The sequence below is a fragment of the Lissotriton vulgaris genome, chromosome 1_1 (assembly GCF_964263255.1).
Source record: "Lissotriton vulgaris chromosome 1_1, aLisVul1.2, whole genome shotgun sequence".
NCBI classification, from domain to species: Eukaryota; Metazoa; Chordata; class Amphibia; order Caudata; family Salamandridae; genus Lissotriton; species Lissotriton vulgaris.
The window spans coordinates 956,559,522-956,582,085 of NC_141685.1; the positions used below are offsets into that span (position 1 = coordinate 956,559,522).

A 22,564-nucleotide genomic window follows, 5' to 3' on the forward strand; every position below is an offset into this window, starting at 1 on the left:
TATAGACAAAGTGAGACACTGATACAGATATTTACATATTTAAACATTAGTCGCTAATACATGTATTCACTAAGATACACTTAATAAGTCAGTTATGCAATCATTTTTACAAAAAAACATCCATTTAGACATTTATTTGTCCAACAACCTTTAGATATACATATATAACAAGCATTTGCAATGCAATAGGTCTCGCATTAGGAAACTTTGAGCTATTGATATTGAAAATGACAAATTTTTTATTTATGTATTGGTTTTGAAAATAGCGGAATTAATAGCTTTGTCATTTACAATGCCAATAGTTATAACTTTCGCAAATGTGACACCTACAGCATTTGTAATGAAATATGTGTTGTATTTACGTGACTTAGATGTATTGATATTACAAATAACAATCAGCCTTATTCATGAAGGCTAAATCGGCTCGCAAAGGGCCGGATTCTGAGAATCCGGCCCTTTGCGAGTGCGATTTTTGCTTTTGGGATTCAGCATCCCAAAAGCAAAAATCGCTAATTGCGATGTCGCAAATGTGCGAGGAAATGACATTTAAGGAATCTCTATTTGAGATTCCTTAAATGCTATTCAACATCCTATTTCAATTTGCGATTTCGCTATTTCTAGGCGCAATTTACCGCGAGGTCAGACCTCGCGGTAAATTGCGAAAACTCAGAAAAATGCATTTAAATGCATTTTTCTGAGTTGCATGTTACACACACATGTCCTTTGGACATGTGTGTGTGCAACACCTGTGTCACAGATCATTTGAGGGGTGCTACAGGGTGTCCTGTGGACACCCCTGGCACCCTTCAAATCGCAATCTTATTTGCGATTAGCTAATTGCTAATCGCAAATAAGGAATACTCCCCATTCATTCCTATGGGCCTTTTGGCCCATAGGAATGAATGGCGAGTTATTCCTTATTTGCGATTAGCAATTTGCTAATCGCAAATAAGGAATCAGTAGGAATCGCATTTTATTATGCGATTCCTACATGATTACCGTTTTGCGAGTCCTTAATAGCGAATCGCTATGATTCGCTATTAGGGGCTCGCAAAACGGCCCCTTCATGAATAAGGCTGTTTGTCTTTTAATTTTTCTAAATAATTAATACTTAAATAAAAGTTATTGTAATTTATAATGGCAATAGCTTAAAATTTTGTAAATAACTTTTGTGAAGATTATGTTCAGTGTATTTTATTGTGATGAAAATCAAAGAACAAAAGTGAAATATTAACATCTTTTTGTGACATTTGTAATAAAGCTTGAAACATTGATAGAACATATTTGAACCAGTTGTTGTTGAATGGTTGCATAGATTGATGCTGTGGTAGGACATAGTGATGCTGTGGTGCCCCTGAGTGATGCTGTGGTGCCCCTGAGTGATGCTGTGGTGATGCGATAGATAGATAGAGTGAGTGTGATACATGAGAGTGAGGGCGATAGATAGATAGAGGGCGGGCGATAGATAGAGGGAGGGCGATAGATAGAGGGAGGGCGATAAATAGAGGGAGGGCGATAGATAGATAGATAGATAGATAGATAGATAGATAGATAGATAGATAGATAGATAGATAGATAGATAGATAGAGTGAGGGCGATAGATAGATAGAGTGAGGGCGATAGATAGATAGATAGATAGATAGATAGATAGATAGATAGATAGATAGATAGATAGATAGATAGATAGATAGATAGATAGATAGATAGATAGATAGATAGATAGAGTGATGGCGATAGATAGAGTGAGTGCAATAGACAGATAGAGTGAGGGCAATAGATAGATAGATAGAGTGAGGGCGATAGATTGATAGCTAGATAGATAGAGGGCGATAGATAGAGTGAGGGATGATAGATAGATAGATTGATAGAGTGAGGGTATAGATAGAGTGAGGGCGATAGAGTGAGGGCAATAAATAGATAGAGTGAGTGCGATAGATAGATCGAGTAATTATGTGTCGTGTAAATATGTGGCACTGGGTGGTATTTGTAGAGTATGTTGCATTGAGTGCAGTTTAATTATGTGGCGTGTAATTATGTGGCACTGAGTGGTATTTGCAGTGTATGTTGCATTGAGCGCAGTGTAATTATGTAGCATATAATTATGTGGCATTGAGGGGTATTATGAGGAGTGTATGTTGTATTCAGTAGAGTGTAATTGTGTGGTGTGTAATTATAATTATGTGGCACTGAGTGGTATTTGCAGTGTATGTTGCGTTGAGCGCAGTGTAATTATGTAGCATATAATTATGTGGCACTGAGTGGTATTGTGTGGAGTGTGTGTTGCATTCAGTAGGGTGTAATTATGTGGTGTGCAATTATGTGGCACAGAGTGGTATTTTGAGTGTATGTTGTGTTGAGCGCAGTGTAATTATGTAGCATATAATTATGTGGCACTGAGTGGTACTGTGTGGATTGTATGTTGTATTCAATAGAGTGTAATTGTGTGGTGTGTAATTATGTGGCATATAATTATGTGGCACTGAGTGGTACTGTGTGGATTGTATGTTGTATTCAATAGAGTGTAATTGTGTGGTGTGTAATTATGTGGCACTGAGTGGTATTTGGAGTGTATGTTGCATTGAGTGCAATGTAATTATGTAGCATATACTTATGTGGCACTGAGTGGTATTGTGCGGAGTGTGTGTTGAATTCAGTAGAGTGTAATTATGTGGCATGTAATTATGTGGCACTGAGTGGTATTTGGAGTGTATGTTGCATTGAGTGCAGTGTAATTATGTGTTGTGTAATTATGTGGCACTGAGTGGTATTTGGAGTGTATGTTGCATTGAGTGCAGTGTATTTATGAGGCATGTAACTATGTGTCACTGAGTGGTATTTGGAGTGTATGTTGTATTGAGTAGAGTGTAACTATGTTGCGGGTAATTATGTGGCACTGAGTGGTATTTGGAGTGTATAATGCATTGAGCGCAGTGTAATTATGTGGTGTGTAATTATGTGGCACTGAGTGGTACTTGGAGGGTATGTTGCATTGAGTGCAGTGTAATTATGTGGCATGTAATAATGTGGCACTGAGTGGTATTTGGAGTGTATGTTGCATTCAGTGCAGTGTAATTATGTGGCGTGTAAATATGTGGCACTGAGTGGTATTTGTAGAGTATGTTGCATTGAGTGCAGTTTAATTATGTGGCGTGTAATTATGTGGCACTGAGTGCTATTTGGAGTGTATGCTGCATTGAGCGCAGTGTAATTATGTAGCATATAATTATGTGGCACTGAGTGGTATTGTCTGGAGTGTATGTTGTATTCAGTAGCGTGTAATTATGTGGCGTGTAATTATGTGGCACTGAGTGGTATTTGGATTGTATGTTGCACTGAGTGCAGTGTAATTATGTGGCGTGAAATTAGGGACACTGTGTTAAAAGAGAATGCAAAGGACGAATGTCGCTAATCATCCTGTGATTCTGGGCAAATCACTTAATCTCCCTGTGACGAACAAAAATGAATGTGTGTCCTCATGTAACGTAACTGGTGCTATGTAAAGCGCTCTGATACCCGATTTGGGTCAAGTTTGCCCTACATAAAACTCTGCAAAAATAAAAAAACAGAGAACACTGTCAAGTCGGTCAGGGCTGCAGGAAGGGAGACAGGGGTAAACGGGCTGTGGAAAGAGACAATAACTGAGCCTGACAGACAGAGAAGACGCTAGAGAGAGGTGGAGAGAGAGACCGGGGTACAGCGTGACAGCTTCAGCCACACTGAGGGCGAGAAGGGTGCGGGTGGAGAGACAGAGAGGCGGACAGAGGCCAGGATGCACAGAGACGCAGACATGAGCTGTGAGAGGGACATACATAACATGAGAGAGAAGCGGAAGGTAATAAAAAGCTGCAGCATGAAGGAAAGCGGTATGGGGAGATGCCAATGAAGAGAGCGTGAGAGGGGTGGAGTGAGAGAGAGATGTGAGAGAGAAACTGTGTGTGCGTGCTGGGTGAGAGACACAGAGGGAGTGGGAAACACCAGGTGAGAGGTGCACAGAACAGGAAGTGAGAGGGACACTAGAGGGTGGGGGGCTGCAGAGAGGCAGAGCAATGCGTGGAGAGGATTAACAGAAAACTATGCCAATGCTTGTTAAAAACTGATACTTTCTGCTTTAAATGGCAAAACGTGTGATTCAACGTCGGAAGAGAATTCTCATCAGTAAGCGAACAAAGTAATTAACACACAGCTGCAAACATGTTTCAAGAGGAGTTGTTGTCACTCCCCCAAGAGATCCCCGGAAAAAAATAGAGCAAAAGAGACCAGAACAGGATTATTTAAGAGAATGTGAATGCCGGAGTAGAGAGGTAACAGGAAATGGTCTCAGAGATAAAGGGGCCAGTGACGTTAATCTTCTAAAGAAAAATAAACAAACACAGGAAAAAATAACGAGGCCAATGACCGTTCACACGAGGGGAAGTGATGAATGAAACAGAGCAGAAATAATGCACAGAGGAGGGAAAATAAAAATTTGGAGATTACGAGTGTGTCGAGGAAGCGAATGAGAAAAACTTTGTGAAACAAATGGAAAGGGGCTTGGAAGGGCAAAAGGAGGAAAAGACATTCTTCTTAATTGAACATGCAAATTGCCACAGCTCCAATGGTAAAAGTTCAAAGGCTGGTATAAAAGAAGTAGGCGGCGCTCTTCTCTGTGTGCCTTTCTTTGTCTGATGCAAAGGTCCATTGATTCGCACACTAGCAGTCTCGGCTTAAGAGCAAGGATTAAATGGTCAAGGAATTTGAAGTAGCCTTTCACTCGGCAGAAGCGGCCAATTCAGAGCTGTAAAGAAGCATGGTCTTGGCGAATGTTTACTTAACTTCCGCGAACAGTGCCATGTATCTTATTACATAAACAAGTCGGATGGGGGTGGGGGGGTGGGGGAGCAGGGGAGTGATCATTAGGGGTGTGAGTGAGGCCAAGCGCGCACTGGCGAAGCATCGCGCTTCAAGAGCCTGGTGGTGTGCGAGGCTGTGTGCCGGATGGGGGTGGCGGGGGCGGGGGAGCGAGTGGGAGGGAAGGAGCATATGGGGTGTGAGTGAGGCCAAGTGCGCGCTGGCGAAGCGTCACGCTTCAATGGATCACATGCATTGGGAGAAATCCGCTTGTTCAATAGTGTTATTACCCTTACAATAGTTCAGAGCTATAAATAGCTCGACCTAAAAAATATTTATTTTTCATTAACCTCTTAAGCGCTGCTGACGGCCAACGGTCGTCACGAGCGCTACCTCCCCAGTGCTGCGCACGACCATTGGACGTCCATTCAGCACTAGTTCCAATGGACAGCGCAGCACTGGGGAGGGATATTTGCGAAGCAGCTAAGGTGTTAAGGCACACATTTACTGGATGATGTCATCAGTGATGTCATCAGTGATATCATTTGAGATGTCATCAGTGTGTCAGAGCTCACCTTGTATTCCAGCTCTGTCTGTAGTTCTTGCACAGGAATAGAAGTTGCTAATTTCCCGACTCCAACTACCAATCATTCAGGGCCAGAAAGAATCTTGGCGCTAACTGATCAGCGAGGGGGAAGGGGGAAAAGTGGATAAAATAATAAAGAACAAGAAGAGACATGTCCAGAACCTTCTGATTTCCGCCAGGTATTCTTCTTCAGCTTGCACTCAGCCTATCGAAGACACCTAGGAAACTAAGCACACAACAATTATATGTTTCCCTTCTCTACTCTACTCTAATTTCTATTTAATTTTCCTAAGAGTAATTACCTACCCACAGTCCTTAGCACCTTGCCTCTCTTCTTATGCCTGATGCTGTTTTTCTGATTTAATATGAAGTTGGGGTATTACATCTGCAAAACATTTTAGAATGGAATTAATCTCTAGTTTCTTCTCCCTGTATTTCTTATTAATGTTTCCTTTTAAATTCTGCAACCTACCAGGTTTTCTTAAGAAGGGCTTCCTTAAGTTATCTGTATTTAGTTTATTAATGTCCTTCAATTATGGATTCTAATAATCTCTGCATTCTAACGCTGCGTTTCTTCTCTGTCTCTCCATAGCATATAACTTCACAGAAAAGTCTCTGGTAAGTGTTCTCCACTTTCGTTTTTTCCTCTATTTAATTCTGTAGCTCTCACGCTGCCTTGAACTGGTTTATTTGCCATTAATTGCCTTTTTTTTTTACAGGTTGACAGACATCGAAAATAACAGTTTAATAGGTAAGTTCTCTGCCACTTGTCAGCTTGACGAATTGTTAATAGAAAATTAACTAAGGAAATTTACAGTCTCTTGTCTGCTCAAACGATTATTTACACTGAGTTAAAGTTTTATCTAAATTAACTCTAACAGAAATAAAATTCTTTCTGTCACTTAGTTCTCAGTCTGGTTTGTTGCGTTGAATGAAGAAACTACACCAGTCTCTTCCTCAGAGGAGGAGCGAAACTCCGTTGGCTTGTCGTAGTTCTCTCGCTCACACAACTTCGACTACGAACTCTGGAAATGTTGTCACTTTCAAGACGATTTGAAATATCACTACTCTACTCTGTAGTTGCTCCGAAACACTAAATTACTCTCTGTGGACTCGTAACCTTTTGAAAATACTACGGGCGCTCTGGGACACAACCTCTACGGTGAAAAGCTTCAGTGAAGTGCGCAATACCTCAGGTGTGCGCGCGTCACATCAGCCTCACTCTGGATCTGTAAAAAGACTAGACCACTGACCTTAACACGTCAGCGGCCATCTTGCAGTTGCGCAAATGCCACCAACTTGACCACTGATGCCCAGTCTTCAACCCTGTAATAACACAAGTGTCTTTCCGGTCACGGACATTTGCAGAACTTACATCTAAAGTGTTAGGGATCCTGACAGTACCCCCCACCAAAGATGGTCCTCCCACTCTTGGTTTAGTAGGATAGCGTTGATGAAAAAGCCTTACCAATCTGGGAGCATAAACATCTGAATCTGACTCCCAAGATCGCTCCTCTGATCCATAGCCTTTCCAATCAACAAGATAGTACAATTTCCCTCTAAGAAGCTATGAATCTAAAATTTCCTTGACTTCCAACTCCGTCCCCATATCTAACTGAATTGGTGGTGGAACTGGTCCCTTTCTCAGATTTGGGGCTGATTTCTTCAATAGAGAGAGGTGAAACACCGGATGAATCTTGAGTTTTGATGGTAATGTCAATTTATAAGTCACTGGATTAACCTGCTCAACAATAGGATAAGGACTAATGAATCGTGGTTGAAACTTTCGGTTTCCCTTTAATCTCAGATTCTTAGTATCCAACCAACCTTCATCTCCTACCACTAATGGGGGAGGGGCCTTTCTCTTTTTGTCAGCATACATCTTATACTTTTCCTTAGCCTGTTCTAAGTTTTTCGATGCCAACTCATGTACTGAACTTAAATGAGTCACCAAATCCTTAACTGCTGGAACTGAAAGCTCAACATCTTGTACTGTGGAATTTGGATGCCTCCCGTAATTTAAGTAGAATGGAGAATAACCGGTGGACACGTTCTTAGCATTATTGTGAGCAAATTCTGCTGTTCATAAATAGTCCGGTCATTCACCATCCTGTTTCAAGGAGAATAATCGTAGATATTGTTCCAACTCTTGATTCACTCTTTCCGTTTGCCCATCTGTTTCCGGATGGAAACTGGTGGAATAGCCTGTTTCTATTCCTAACCCTTGCATAAAGGCTCTCCAGAAATGACAAATTGAGTTTCTCGATCTGATATTATTATTTTAGGGATTCCATGCAACCTTACTATCTGTGTACTAAAATGACTTGCCAACTGTTTCGCTGTTGGGATTCCTTTTAAACCCAAGAAATGTGTCATCTTCGTGTATGCATCTACCACCACTAGAATAGTGTTTACCCCATGACAAGATGGCAAATCTGTTATCAGGTCTAAAGTGATTGTGTGCCAAGGATAGGGAGGAGTGGGCAAAGGTTGCAATAGACCCTGAGGAGCGTGCCGTTCTGATTTCCCCTGAGCGCATATCTCACAGGTTTTCACATATTGTTCAATATCCTTATTCATTTGCGGCCACCAATATCTTCTCTTAGTTAGATCTGCAGTCTTGAGTTCTCCCTTGTGTCCAGCTAACCGGTGATCATGACATTCCCGCAAGGCTTGTTTCTGTAAAGCTAGAGTAGGCAAGTATAAGGCACCTTCTTTGTAAGGTAAATCATTAAGGATTGCTCTTCCATCTCCTTGCTGAGCCCAGTCCTGCATTTCATCTGGGGTTAAGACTTGGACTATTTGCTCTTTGAATTCCAAAATGTCAGTAGCACAGATAATTTTAGAATCCGGTATGATCGCTTGAGTACTGGTTGAATGTTTCTCTTCTCCTGTTCCCATTCTCGACAAGGCGTCCGCCTTTCCGTTTTGAGTCCCTGGCTGATAAGTTATTACAAAATGGTAATCAGCAAAATATAGCGACCAACTGAGTTGTCACGGTGTTAGAGTTCTGGCATATTTCAGAAACTTTAAATTGCGATGGTCTGTGTAAACTGTTACCAAATGATGAGCTCCCATGAGGTAATGTCTCCACTCCTTGAAGGCATCTTTTATCGCCAGCAACTCTTTTTCCGTAATTGTATAGTTGATTTCAGCTGGCGTCAATTTCCTAGATCGATAGGCCACTGGATGTAATTGGCCGGTTTTCTTGTTCCTTTGAGAAAGTACTCCTCCATCTGCGAAATCCGAAGCATCCGTTTCGACATAAAAAGGCTCTATTGGGTCAGCATGAAGGATGATCGGCGGAAGTGAATTCACACTTCAATTCCTTGAAGGCTTGCTCTGCTTCTTTAGAACATTCGAATCGTGCTCCCTTTTTCAATAGGCGCGTCAGAGGTAGTATTCGTCGAGAGAATTCTCCAATAAATCTTCTATAGAAGTTTGCAAATCCAATGAACGCTTGAACTTCTTTGACACTGGTCGGTGACTTCCATACAAGAACTGCCTGAATCGTCTGTCTATCATATGGATTCCTGTTGGCGAAATCACGAAGCCCAAAAATTTCATCTTCGTGACACTAAAGGCACATTTCTCCAATTTAACAAATAATTTGTTCTCTCGAAGCTTCTGAAGAACTTCTCTAACTGTGTCTGATGCTCTTGTGTGTCAACTGAGTAAATTAAAATGTAATCAATGTACACAATTGAGCATTGATCAATTAATTCACTAACCATCTCATTGATAAAGTGTTGAAACGCTGCAGGAGCGTTGCACAACCCGTAGGGCATCACTTGGTATTCAAACAGCCCAAAACGAGTCCTGAAGGCCGTCTTCCACTCATCACCCTCTCGAACTCGAATAAGGTGATAAGCACCTCTTAAATCCAACTTGGTAAATATCTGTGCTCCCTTGATTTGATCCAATAGGACAGAGATGAGAGGAAGAGGATATCTATTCTTCTTTGTTATTCTGTTTATGGCTCGATAGTCGATACACGTCGTTAACTCACCCTGCTCCTTCTTGGGCACGGAAAATAGGGGCGAAGACACTGGAGATTGGGAAGGACGAATAAACCCATTGGCTAAATACTTGTCAAGGTATTCTCTCAAATGATGGTGTTCTTGTTCTGTCAAGGCATACACTCGACTGCATGGCAAATTCGCCCCTGGTTCCAGGTCTATTAGCAGTGATAGACTCGATGGGGCGGCAATTGCTCAGCTTCATGCTCATTGAACACATCCTCGAAATCCTGATATTCCGGCGGTATTGATTGTGTATTGATTACACACACTGAGACTTCTGCCGAAAATAAGGCGTGAGCCGGTTTCTGTTTGTTCGTTACTTGGACACCTCCAAAACAATTCTCTCTACAATATGCTGAAATCATCTTGATCGTTCTGTCACTCCAATTAATTGAAGGATTATGCTCCGTAAGCCATGGAAGTCCCAAGATGAGTTGAAACTGGGGGGCATCGATTAAATTAAAATGTATTGCTTCTCTATGCCCATCCTCAAGAATCAACTCTACCAGTTCCGTGTGACTTACTATTGGTCCTGAAGATAAATTTGTTCCGTCAATGGCTCTAACTGATTTACTCTTAACCTTGGCGATTGCTTGCAAACCAATTCTTGCTGCGAATTTCAGGTCACAAAAATTGCCAGTTGCCCCTGAGTCCACCATAACCGCTACACCATTCATAGTTTCTTGACGAAATCTTATAGTCATAGATAGAATCAAATGCGGTGAGGATGACTGCAAGGTGTTTGCCAATCGATGTTCTTGTGGAGTTGATTCTTGATTCGCATCCACCTGCACAACTCCTTCTACAGGTGGTGCTGCGAGTTTTCCTTCGGCTTAAATGGACCATTTGGCTTCTTCGGACAGTTTCTTACAAAGTGTCCACTGGAACAACAGTACATACATAAATTACTGACTCGCCGCTTTTCTTTTTCTTCCTTGTAAGTGGACCCCGAATCGTTACAATTTGCATCGGTTCTGCTACAGAGGGGGTGTCTGCGCCTTTCCAAACTTCAGTTTTGGCTCTATCAAATCGTGGGACTGTACCTCTGTACTCTCGCTTCTTTTCTCCTCTCCGCTCTCCTTGCCGGAAATCCAATTCTAAGACCAGATCTATAAGAGCAGATATCTCAGTGGGTCGATTCGGTATCTGAGCTAAACCGTCTTTCAGCTCGTCGTGCAGACATCGATAAAAAATCGCAGTTCTTTTGCTTTCTGGCCAATCGGTTTCCATTATCAGTTTGTTGAACTGAGCCAGATAAGCCACTAACTCTCTATTTCCCTGCTTGAGTTCCAACAACTCGTTATCCACTGCCTGGGAGATTCGTCTTCGATCAAAAATTCTCAGAAATTCTTTTTTGAACTCATCAAAATTCTGCAACAATGGATCATCTCGCGAAACTATCGGCATCGACCATGCCGCCGCATCTCCGCTTAAATACGACAGAATAAAGGCTACTTTAGATTGCGCATCAGGGAAGATAGAAGGGCGACACATAAAGTGGAGTGAGCATTGTGTGATAAATATCTGTGCTTTTTGTGGGTCCCCACTAAATCTCTCAGGTGCTGCCAAAGGTATAACTGGTGACAGGGAATGTATAACCTGCGTAGTTAACTTATTTGGATCTCCCCCGGATGTTGTCGGACCCTCCCTTCCAACTGGGTACGGTTGTCTCATTCTCTGCGCTAATTCTGCAGTTTCTTTTCCTGAATTCATGACCTCCTGCCTCAAACTTTGATTCTCTTCTTTTACTGTTACCAGTTCCTTCTGAATTGCCTCTAAGACCGACCCTAAGGTCTGCAAATGTATTCCCTCGACCATTTTCTGTTCAGGTGCAAGAATAAAGACGTGGGCACTTCACTCTGTCAGAGCTCACCTTGTATTCCACCTCTGTCTGTAGTTCTTGCACAGGAACAGAAGTTGCTAACTTCCCGACTCCCACTACCAATCATTCAGGGCCAGAAAGAATCTTGGCGCTAACTGATCAGCGAGGGGGAAGGGGGAAAAGTGGATAAAATAATAAAGAACAAGAAGAGACAGGTCCAGAACCTTCTGATTTCCGTCAGGTATTCTTATTCAGCTTGCACTCAGCCTATCGAAGACACCTAGGAAACTAAGCACACAACAATGATATGTTTCCCTTCTCTACTCTACTCTAATTTCTATTTAATTTTCCTAAGAGTAATTACCTACCCACAGTCCTTAGCACCTTGTCTCTCTTCTTATGCCTGATGCTGTTTTTCTGATTTAATATGAAGTTGGGGTATTACATCTGCAAAACATTTTAGAATGGAATTAATCTCTAGTTTCTTCTCCTTGTATTTCTTATTAATGTTTCCTTTTAAATTCTGTAACCTACCAGGTTTTCTTAAGAAGGGCTTCCTTAAGTTATCTGTATTTAGTTTATTAATGTCCTTCAATTATGGATTCTATTAATCTCTGTATTCTAATGCTGTGTTTCTTCTCTGTCTCTCCATAGCATGTAACTTCACGGAAAAGTCTCTGGTAAGTGTTCTCCACTTTCGTTTTTTCCTCTATTTAATTCTGTAGCTCTCACGCTGCCTTGAACTGGTTTATTTGCCATTAATTGCCTTTTTCTTTTACAGGTTGACAGACATCGAAAATAACAGTTTAATAGGTAAGTTCTCTGCCACTTGTCAGCTTGACGAATTGTTAATAGAAAATTAACTAAGGAAATTCAGAGTCTCTTGTCTGCTCAAACGATTTTTTACACTGAGTTAAAGTTTTATCTAAATTAACTCTAACAGAAATAACGCACTTAGCTCTCAGTCTGGTTCGTTGCGTTGAATGAAGAAACTACACCAGTCTCTTCCTCAGAGGAGGAGCGAAACTCCGTTGGCTTGTCGTAGTTCTCTCTCGCTCACACAACTTCGACTACGAACTCTGGAAACGTTGTCACTTTCAAGACGATTTGAAATATCACTACTCTACTCTGTAGTTGCTCCAAAACACTAAATTACTCTCTGTGGGCTCGTAACCTTTTGAAAATACTACGGGCGCTCTGGGACACAACCTCTACGGTGAAAAGCTTCAGTGAAGTGCGCAATACCTCAGGTGTGCGCGCGTCACATCAGCCTCACTCTGGATCTGTAAAAAGACTAGACCACTGACCTTAACACCTCAGCGGCCATCTTGCAGTTGCACAAATGCCACCAACTTGACCACTGATGCCCAGTCTTCAACCCTGTAATAACACAAGTGTCTTTCCGGTCACGGACATTTGCAGAACTTACATCTAAAGTGTTAGGGATCCTGACACAGTGATGTCATGAGGGATGTCACTGATTATGTCATGAGTGATGTAATATGTGACGATATCAGAAGTGCCTTGCGGGCACGCGAGTTATAGTTCGCTGAACTAACTATAACGGGGAAATTTCAATGGTTTTGTATGAGTGAAATGTCCAGCTAGCTATAACATGTGTGAAACCTATGGTTTTTTCAGGGAATTTGCAAGGTTTTTTATATGCTAATTCCTAACTATAACATGTGTGAAACCTATGGTTTTTTCAGTGAATATATATAGATATATCCAATCAAAGAGTTGCCCCAAACAGCAGAAGCCCACACAGGTAGGTATAACCACTTGATTTATTGATGAAGCTGCAGCACAACAATAACGAAGTCTTGGTCACACCAGTGAACAAGACTGCAAGTCAGTTGAAACGCGTTTGGTAGCGGCAGCTAATAAAGATTGGTAAATTGCACATGGCGTCGTCATCTTTGTATGCAATATTGGAGACTCGACTCGAGGAGTCTATCCGATGACGCAACTCTCGCTAGGAGGCAAAGAATGCTCAAGTAGTATATATATATAGAAAGATAGATAGATAGATAGATCGATAGATAGATAGATAGATAGATAGATAGATAGATAGATAGAGAGAGAGATAGATCCAAACACAAAGTCTGCATGTAAACCTGAGCCACTTTGTAGCGGCAGGCTGTGCCGGGGTCGCGAACCCCTATAAATCTACAAAGGAAAGCGTACTCCGTCTCCTTGACACAATATGACACGGCCACATGATCTCCTTAATCAGTGTGATTTATTCCAAAAACCAATCCACTCTACGTGTTTTGGAGCCGGTAGCTCCTTGCTCACGAGCAGTAGCAAAATGTTAAGCACCATGGTAGCGTCTTCTTCATTGCCCTCATTGTCAGTGATAGCATCCTCCTGCATTGCAGCGTCTTTTCCTTGTACAGCATCACTGGTATTCCTTGGGCTAAATTGTGATTTAGTTGTCGGGGTAGTTGTGCGTAGATGGTCATATCTTTTTGCAAATGTAAAACATTTCCCTTTTTCAAAGCCGACTAGATCACGCATAAATTCCTTTGCTTTTTCTCTTTGATTTCACTTTAAATTTTGTCCAGTTTTTGTTCCATCTTGGTCATATCATTCTGATACTCTTCAATGGCGCAAGCTGCTTTCAGTTTGGAGGTTATTTCCTCAATTTCTGTAGTAATTCTGTTGCAATCCTTTTCAGGGTATTTAACCAGGAGTTCAAGCATCACCGTAGAGCATCGGTGATTGTTCGTTGCCCATTCATCAACGAGCTTGGGGTCTGGGTTCAGGAAAGCCGGTGTAATGAATATTCTGAGTCCTCTTGGCACACGTCCAGCCTCTATATATTTCTGGAGGGTGTAGCCTCCCACCTTTTATTCTGATCAAGTTTTAGTAATTTCCATAAGGTGTTCCAAAGTACTTCTTTAGAAGTGATACTGTCAGATGCACCTGGTGTTTCCGCCTGCCCATCTGTGTCCGTAAATGTCCATATGTCAAACATTTTACTGGCCGCCTCACATCTCTTGGCATTTCTTGACATGGTTTATTCAAATAGGAAACAGTGTTGCTCTGTATACACGCGCTCATGCTTGACGGATGGCAGAGGACAGACTTGTTACGTGAGTCCTCTGAATCCACTTGCCCTTCCGTTAAAGATAATAATAACACCAGTGCCGTGATCGGCGAAATCATGCAAGCACATTTACCCACAAAAACAGTTCCAGCAATCGAAATGCCAGAAAGCTTGCAAGGCGGGGACCCACTGGTCGGTGCTGCATCAATCAGGTGTGCGGGATGGGCACGGGTTACGTTTCACAAATCCAAACACAAAGTCTGCGTGTAAACCCGAGCCACTTTGTAGCGGCGGGCCGTGCCGTGGTCGCGAACCCCTATAAATCTACAAAGTAAAGCATACTCCCACTCCTTGACACAAGGGGGGCTTGGGAGAGGGAGCCGACCGCCGGGAGGTCCCCTCCCCCGGGCGGTTTGGGAGGGCTGCGAGGGGTTCTTTCCAGAAGTTGCCAGAATGTTCTAGTTTTTGGGCTGGTCTAGTAGGACCAGCCAGCCCAACTATAAATTTCCCAATTCCCGCCTACCCGCCACCATTTTAGGTTTGGTGACCTGGTGGCTAGGAGGGCTTTTAGCTTTTTTGTGAGAGAGTGTCTTGTGTGTCTGTGAGACTCTTTTTCAGTCTTTAGTGTTTGTGCTTATTGCTTAAAGCTTAAGATATAATGGAAGATGCACGAGTCATCGAGGCGATGCGTCTGCTGGCGGATGCCGGCCGTTTGGATTTGCTCGCAGGAGGTGGGCAGGCTAGGCCCCAACGCCAGGCTTCAGCTGGTGTGGTGGCCGCGGTGATGGCATGTTCGTCGCCGAAGAAGAGACGCCCGAGTCAGGTAAACGAGAGGGGCCGTTCCCGGTCCAGGAAGCCGGCCTCCCATAGGATGGTTCGGGGGGAGCCCGGTACGGCGGGGGTGCCGGAAACCCAAGGGGTTTTGAGTGCAGGTGGTGGTGAGTCTTCCCTAGCTCCGGCTCCTCAGTTGGGAGTTCTGTCTGGGGCGGGGGGACCTCCGGTTCTGGTGAGTCAGGTGCAGGTGTCGGAGAGGAGTGGTAGGGGTGGTCGGGGCGGAAGCAAAAAACGCTCTGCTTCGGACCCACTGGTCGAGCGGCGGGGGCAGTCTGCGGACGGGGCCTCTGTGCGCGGTGGGCGTAGGGGATCGGTTCAATTTGTGTTGCAAGGTACAGAGCGGGAACAAGTTGAGCATGTTGCCCATGACGCCATGTTGGTTGTTGACGAATCTCAGTTTGTACCTGAGGCTGCGCAGCGGATTTTGTTAACCCCTTCAAGACGGCTTTCTTGCGATGTTCAATTAAGGGAGGGTTGTGATGTTGATGTGGTCAGGCCTCAGGCTAGTTTGTCTTCTGGTTTCCTGCCAAGGGGCGGTCAGGAGGTTGTTGGCCGGGATGCTGATGCGGGTGTGGGTGACGTTGGGGGCAATGTGGGGAGCCCGTTATTGTTTTCGACGCCGGGCTCGTCGACGGGTGAAGTTATATCTGTGGGAGGTGGCTCTAGAGGCGAGGGTGAATGGGCCCAAATGGGCGAAGGAGGCTCTTTTTGTGGCGCAAATACGGGTTTTGAAGGTCCGCGCTCGGGGAGTTTTGGTGGTGGTGTTTCTCTGGGCCATGATGATGGTTTTCGGGCGGAAGGTGGGGATGTTCCTATGGCGAGCGGTGGGACTTTTCAGGCTGGTTTGCAGGTTCGTCAGCCAGTTTTTGGTTTGGGTTCTGCGGCCTTTGGCGCTTCAGTTATGGGTTCGGGAAGGTTCCATGCTCCCGGTGTATTGAGTGCGGGGGGTGTAGCCTTCCAGGGTCCGGATAAGGGTCCGGATAAGGGCTTCGGCCTGGTGAGCGGCGGGCCAGCACAAGGGCCCAGGAGTACAGCTCCTCGCTTGTCTGGGGCTTCTGGGGGTCCTTATTTTATGTGTGGTTCCCCTGGGTGGGAGCATTTTGGCGCGGCGGGGCTTGTGCAGCGTAATTTCCAGAAGGAGGTTTCAGGCCAAGAATCGCTATCGAGGGCCTATCGTCAATCTTCTTCTACGGCGTTGGCGCCTGATAATTTGGATCACAGTGGGGACGAGGAGGTGGTAGGTGGATCTCTGGTTCGGGAGGTGCCGCGGAGGTCAGATGTACGAGGTCGTTCTTTGGAGCGGGGTCGGAGTTTGGATGTTGGTTCAAATTGGAGGGCGAATGTGTCTGGTTGGTTTGTGGAAGGTAGGAATCCTAGCACACCAGTCCAAATTTTTCTTTGCAGGATGAGGTTAGGCGCGGAGTTCCAGACTTGGCAGGGCGCAGACCAGTCCCATTTCGCCAAGGGGAAGTGAGGAGAGTGCCTAGCGCGGCCCTCTCTGTTCCACCGAGGGATCCCGCCGCGGCCAGCACACGAGGGTCTGGCGTGACCCCGCTGGCCCCAACGAGTAGCAGGTATAGGTGGCAGGCCTTGCCGGCGGCTATGGAGCTGCAGAGTCAACGCGCAGGGAGGTACAGGCGCGTACAGTCTGCTCCCCCTCCTGGAGTTTCAAAATCATTTAAATGTACGGTTGTTGATACCGGGTTGGGTAAGACCCGTGGTGATTTGTTGCATACCAGTGTCGATTCAGTGGTGTTGGACTACGATGAAGAGAGTCCTGAAGAAGGTGAACTGCGGGATCCGGAAGGGGGGGTGCCCTCTCATGCTTCTCGTAGTGTTTTACAGGCTCCAGTGGTCCAGAGTCAAGTGCAAGGGAGAAGAGAGCACGGCCCATCGAGTAGGGCGCCTCGCAGACCGGATGCATTGACCTCGGCGCCACGGGCGGAGCCATCGAGAGTGGTCTCTCTGTTGCCAGGTGAGCAATCAGCCACACAGGCCAAACCTATGATGGTGTCTGTGGGTACAGGTGGTGAAACCGAAGTGGTTATTGGTGATGGCCGTTTGGTCAAAGGACGATACGTAAAAGACACTGCAGTTGGCACAGATGATGTGGTAGAAGTTACGAATAAAGTTGAAAGTGGTGTTATGGCTGGTGCTTCCAGCAACGTTAAAGAGCCAGTGGCCAGTAAGGAGTTAAAAATCAAAAAATTGCCTTACATGGGGGTTACGAAACCGTTAGGTGCTCATTTAATGTTAAGTACCAAGGAACGCATTTGGAATGGTGAGTATGTGGAACTCCTTAAGCTACTGCACCGGGAAGTCTGGTCTAAAGAGGGGTCTAAGGAGGAGGAGTTTGAGCTGGCTAAACGCCCTAGAGTGCCTTTGAATATTGAAAACTGGACAGCTGCATTTTTGATTTATGCCAGTGTATATTGCCAAAAGTTCCCTGAGCGCAGCGTGTCCCTTTTTAAATACATGGACGTCATTCGCAAGGCGCAGATCACCGGGGGTGGTTTTGCTTGGTCTCAATATGATGAGGAATTTAGGGCCAGGATGGCTTGGGATCCCGAGGCCAAGTGGGGGGAGCTGGATATGGACTTGTGGCAACATACTATGGGGTCAGCGTCAGGGGGGAAAACCATTTTCACGGCCAGTGGTTTGCCGTTAGTTTACCGGCCCTTTCAGGGGAAGCTCACCCGGGGAGGGGTGGGGGCCACTGCAGCCATGCAATCGGGGTCTGGGTTCTGTTGGGAATTTAACAGGGGCTCCTGCACCAGAGAGTATTGTAAATTTAAACATGAATGCTCAGGTTGTGGTAGGAAACACCCGTTGTCCAAATGTTGGGACAACCAGCCATCGGGGAGCCCACAAGGGAAGCAACCGGGTTCAGGAACTTCAAGTACGACCTCACAGTTTTCAGGGGGAAGGGGATACAGAGGTGCTAAGGGTGCTGGGTCCAAGGGCTCGTACACCAGTTAAGTTAGAAAGGCTGCGCATTGCTTTACATGGTTACGAAGATGAGTCAGCAAAATTTACACTTTTGGAAGGTTTTCAGTTTGGTTTCCGGCTAGGTTACCTGGGCTCTCGGGAACGGAGGTGGTCTGCCAATTTAAAATCAGCTTCTGAACATGCCACAGTGGTACAAGACAAACTTAATAAAGAGGTACAGGAAGGAAGGATGGCTGGCCCGTTTCATGATTGGCCGATCCTTAACTTGATTGTTTCACCGGTTGGAGTTGTCCCGAAGAAAGAGCCAGGACAGTTTAGACTGATTCAACACTTGTCATGGCCTGAAGGGTCGTCTGTTAATGATTTCATTGACCCAGAGGCAGTGTCTGTCTCTTACTCTTCGGTTGACGTGGCCATGTCACTTGTTGTGACCGCGGGCGCAGCCGCTGAGTTGGCTAAGTGTGACATCAAGTCTGCTTTCCGGCTGTTGCCTGTCCACCCGGACGATTGGTGCCTTTTAGGTATACAATTCGCAGGTAAATGGTACGTGGACAAGGCTATGCCGATGGGCTGCTCCATATCATGTGCCTTGTTTGAGTGTTTTAGTACTTTTCTGCAATGGTATTTTTCCCATCAGTCCGGTCATTCACTGGTAACGCACTACCTCGATGACTTTTTCTTTGTCGGATCCCCGGGCTCCGCGGAGTGCCAGAAGGCTCTGGACACATTCCAAGGGCTCATGGAGGATCTGGGAGTTCCTTTGGCTCCCGAGAAAACAATGGGCCCTGCCACTGTCCTCTCCTTTTTGGGTATTGAAATAGATTCTGTGGTTATGTCTGCTCGCCTGCCCGAGGACAAAAGGGTCAACATGGTTGAACTACTGGATGTAATGTTGGCAAAAAGAAAAGTGTTGGTGAAAGAGATTCAAGTGCTTTTGGGCCATTTGAATTTTGCCTGCAGAGTGGTGAGAGCGGGCAGGACTTTTTGTAGAAGACTGGGCAGGGCTTTGGCAGGTCATCAATTGCCCCACCATCGTGTTCGTCTGTCTGCCGGTGTTAAGGAGGATTTGAGAATGTGGAAGTTTTTCCTGAATTCCTTCAATGGTGTCCCCTTGGTCAGAGATGTTGACTTTCAGTGGGATGTACAAATGTTTTCGGATGCTGCCGGCAGTGATGGTTTTGGGCTCTTTTGGAATGGCAAATGGTGTGCGGAACGTTGGCCTGATGAATGGTTGAATGGTGGTCGCAGCATCACTTTTCTGGAACTGTTCCCTTTATTGGTCGCCTTGACCCTGTGGGGGGAGGAATTGGCACACAAGAAAGTGCTGTTTCGTGTAGATAACATGGCTGTTGTGGAGATAGTGAACCGACAGTCTGCCAGGGACGAACAAGTGTTAAAACTTATGAGAGTTTTCGTTCTGGGTTGTTTGAAACACGATATTCATTTTCGTGCCTTACACATTCCTGGCGTGGACAATGACATTGCGGATGCTCTGTCTCGTTCACAGTGGGGGAGATTCCGTGGACTGGCGAGGGACGCAGACAGATCCCCGACTCCGATGCCGAGTCATCTGTGGCACGTCGGCGAGGTCGGGTCGTACAATTGGTGGTAGGTTCTTTGTCTGTGTCTACGCGTTCTGCGTATTCCCTTGCCTGGAAGGAATTCCTGGAATCTGGTGCTGTAAGAAGGGAGGATCTGTCGCGTCGGTCGGACGATGTGGTCAATTTTATACTGGACCTCATGGATAAGGGTTTAACCAAAGTAACCATTGCTGGGAAACTGGCGGGGATTGCTTTCATGGGGAAGTTGTTGTGGGGCTATACTCCGTCGGCGGGGGAAATTGGTAGAAGGATGCTTGAGGGTTGGGCCAGGGAGCAAGGGCACGTTGGTAGATCCAGGGCCCCCCTATCTTGGCAAGTTCTTGCTAGGCTAATCACAGTTTTGCCTTTGGTTTGTTCAGATGATTTTGAGGCATGTGTTTTCTCAATGCTGATGGCGTTCATGTTTTTTGGAGCTTTCAGGGTATCGGAGTTGTTAGGGTCGACATATAAGTGTGGATTGTTTTGGAAGGACGTTTTTTGTTATGATGAGGAAGTACATGTTTGGTTGGCCAGCTCCAAAACTGACCAGACGGGTAAGGGGAAAGGTGTGTGGTACAGGCACGTACTCCGAAGCTTACTTGCCCTTTACTGCTGGCGCGGCGCTGGCGTTCATTATGTGGGGTGGGGATGAAGTTCTTGTTTTCCAACATATCAATGGCACCCCTGTAACAACTTATCAGTTACGAATGGTTTTGCGCAAAGCTCTACAGCACATAGGTCTCGATGGCAATCTCTATGGGACTCACTCTTTCCGAATAGGTGCAGCCACTGAGGCCTTTAACAGAGGTTGGACTGAGAGGGATATTATGCGATTGGGGCGCTGGTCTTCCAATTGTTTCCAGCGTTATGTGAGGAGCTCTGCAGAGGAGGCGCATGCGTCGTCCTCCTTCACATGATTTCTAATTCTTTTTTCTTTTTCAGGATCCGTTGCTGGGCCTCGCTCCTCGGTGGTAACGGTCTGGATAGTGGGGCATTCCTTTGTGAAGTGGGCCAGAGTCCAGGGAGCACGGAGTTACTTTGGAGAACTACTTGGTTTCAATGATCGAATGTTTAACGTTATTTGGAAGGGTAAAGGTGGGATGCTCTGGAGAGAGTTAATCCCTTGTTTGAACAACAACATGGTGGGCGGTTTATGCCCGGATATTTTAGTTATTCATTTGGGAGAAAACGATCTCTGTGCTACGAAAGGTGTGGTTTTGCTGCGAGCTATGAAACGGGATTTAGGCCTCATTAAGGACCTTTGGGCTGGGTGTCATGTTTTTTGGACGGAGTTGATACCGCGCAGGATATGGAGAGGAGCTGTGAACCCCAGGGCTGTCGATCGGGCTAGGAAGAAAGTGAATTCAGAGGTGTCTCGTTGCTGTAGGAGCCTTGGTTTCAGCAGGATTTCACACAGGGACATTAGGTTTGAGTCCGTTGAGTTTTTTAGGGATGATGGGGTTCATTTGTCCCGTGTGGGCATGGATCTTTACTTGTTGGAGCTTCGTGAGGTGTTAGCGCGGGCATTGGCTATGCAGCGTTGATTTTCTTGTTTCTCTTTCGCTTCGCGGGTTGGGGGGCAGAAAGGGAGGCGTGTCTCCCCCGCCTACCTTTCTGGGTGGCGGTGTTTTTGTGTATCAGTACGGTTTTAGGCAGATTGTTGGTTGAGTATTCGTTCGAGTATTTCTTTGACAAGTGCTGGGGTATGTTGGTCATGGTTTGACCGTTCAGTTTTGTGAGGGGGGTATCTGCAGGAGTGCAGGGTCAGGCAGGGTTTATGGTTATGGAGGACCTGACCGTTGTTATTGCAATTGTGGTTTGACGAATAAAGTTTTAACGATGACGTATGTTTGATCAATGACGAAATGTTTTATTGATGACATAATGTTTTATTGATGACGTAATGTTATAATGCTGTTATAATGTTTATTGATGTATTGTTGGGAGGGGGAGGGCTCAAATGTTTTAGGGGTGTGGGGGGTTTGGGGAGCTGAGTTTGCAGTTATTTATTTATTTAGTGAGGTTTAGTTTTGTAAGGCGTTGCCAAGGTTGGTATTTGTAATGTGCACCTGTTTCCTAATAAAGCGGCCTTTTACACACACAAACAATTTTGGTCTACTTTTCTCCCACCCCTCGCCCTCCCTCCCAAGGGGGGCTTGGGGGAGGGAGCCGACCGCCGGGAGGTGCCCTCCCCCGGGCGGTTTGGGAGGGCTGCGAGGGGTTCTTTCCAGAAGTTGCCAGAATGTTCTAGTTTTTGGGCTGGTCTAGTAGGACCAGCCAGCCCAACTATAAATTTCCCAATTCCCGCCTACCCGCCACCATTTTAGGTTTGGTGACCTGGTGGCTAGGAGGGCTTTTAGCTTTTTTGTCCCACCCTCCCTCCCCTTTTTTCATTAATGTTCTTTTTCCCCTCGCTCCCTCGTTTTTTCCCCATTTTTGGGTTTTTCTTACATTTTTCTTTTTAAAAAAGGCTGTTTTGTGGGTTATCGGTGTGCAGGGGTTTTTCTTGTATTTGTATTCGTCGCTAGGAACAGGTGCTGTGCGGTGTTTTTGTGTATCAGTACGGTTTTAGGCAGATTGTTGGTTGAGTATTCGTTCGAGTATTTCTTTGACAAGTGCTGGGGTATGTTGGTCATGGTTTGACCGTTCAGTTTTGTGAGGGGGGTATCTGCAGGAGTGCAGGGTCAGGCAGGGTTTATGGTTATGGAGGACCTGACCGTTGTTATTGCAATTGTGGTTTGACGAATAAAGTTTTAACGATGACGTATGTTTGATCAATGACGAAATGTTTTATTGATGACGTAATGTTTTATTGATGACGTAATGTTATAATGCTGTTATAATGTTTATTGATGTATTGTTGGGAGGGGGAGGGCTCAAATGTTTTAGGGG

General features: G+C 45.2%; 1 protein-coding gene across 1 annotated transcript; it reads left to right on the plus strand.

Annotated features, from left to right (window-relative positions):
- Window positions 1-3,769: 3,769 nt before the first annotated feature.
- On the plus strand, window positions 3,770-21,216 carry LOC147748273 (uncharacterized). Its single transcript, XM_086927705.1, has 5 exons — window positions 3,770-3,832; window positions 11,912-11,937; window positions 12,039-12,070; window positions 16,573-17,118; window positions 20,615-21,216. The coding sequence occupies exons 1-5, from the start codon at window positions 3,770-3,772 to the stop codon at window positions 21,214-21,216; spliced, it is 1,269 nt and encodes a 422-aa protein (XP_086783831.1).
- Window positions 21,217-22,564: the final 1,348 nt, after the last annotated feature.

Bases quoted from the DNA above. Each gene is read 5' to 3' on its own strand.
- LOC147748273 (XM_086927705.1), top strand. From the start codon at position 3,770: ATGCACAGAGACGCAGACATGAGCTGTGAGAGGGACATACATAACATG. The intron at 3,833-11,911 runs GTAATAAAAAGC...GTCTCTCCATAG, and splicing joins ACATGAGAGAGAAGCGGAAG to CATGTAACTTCACGGAAAAG. The intron at 11,938-12,038 runs GTAAGTGTTCTC...TTTCTTTTACAG, and splicing joins ACTTCACGGAAAAGTCTCTG to GTTGACAGACATCGAAAATA.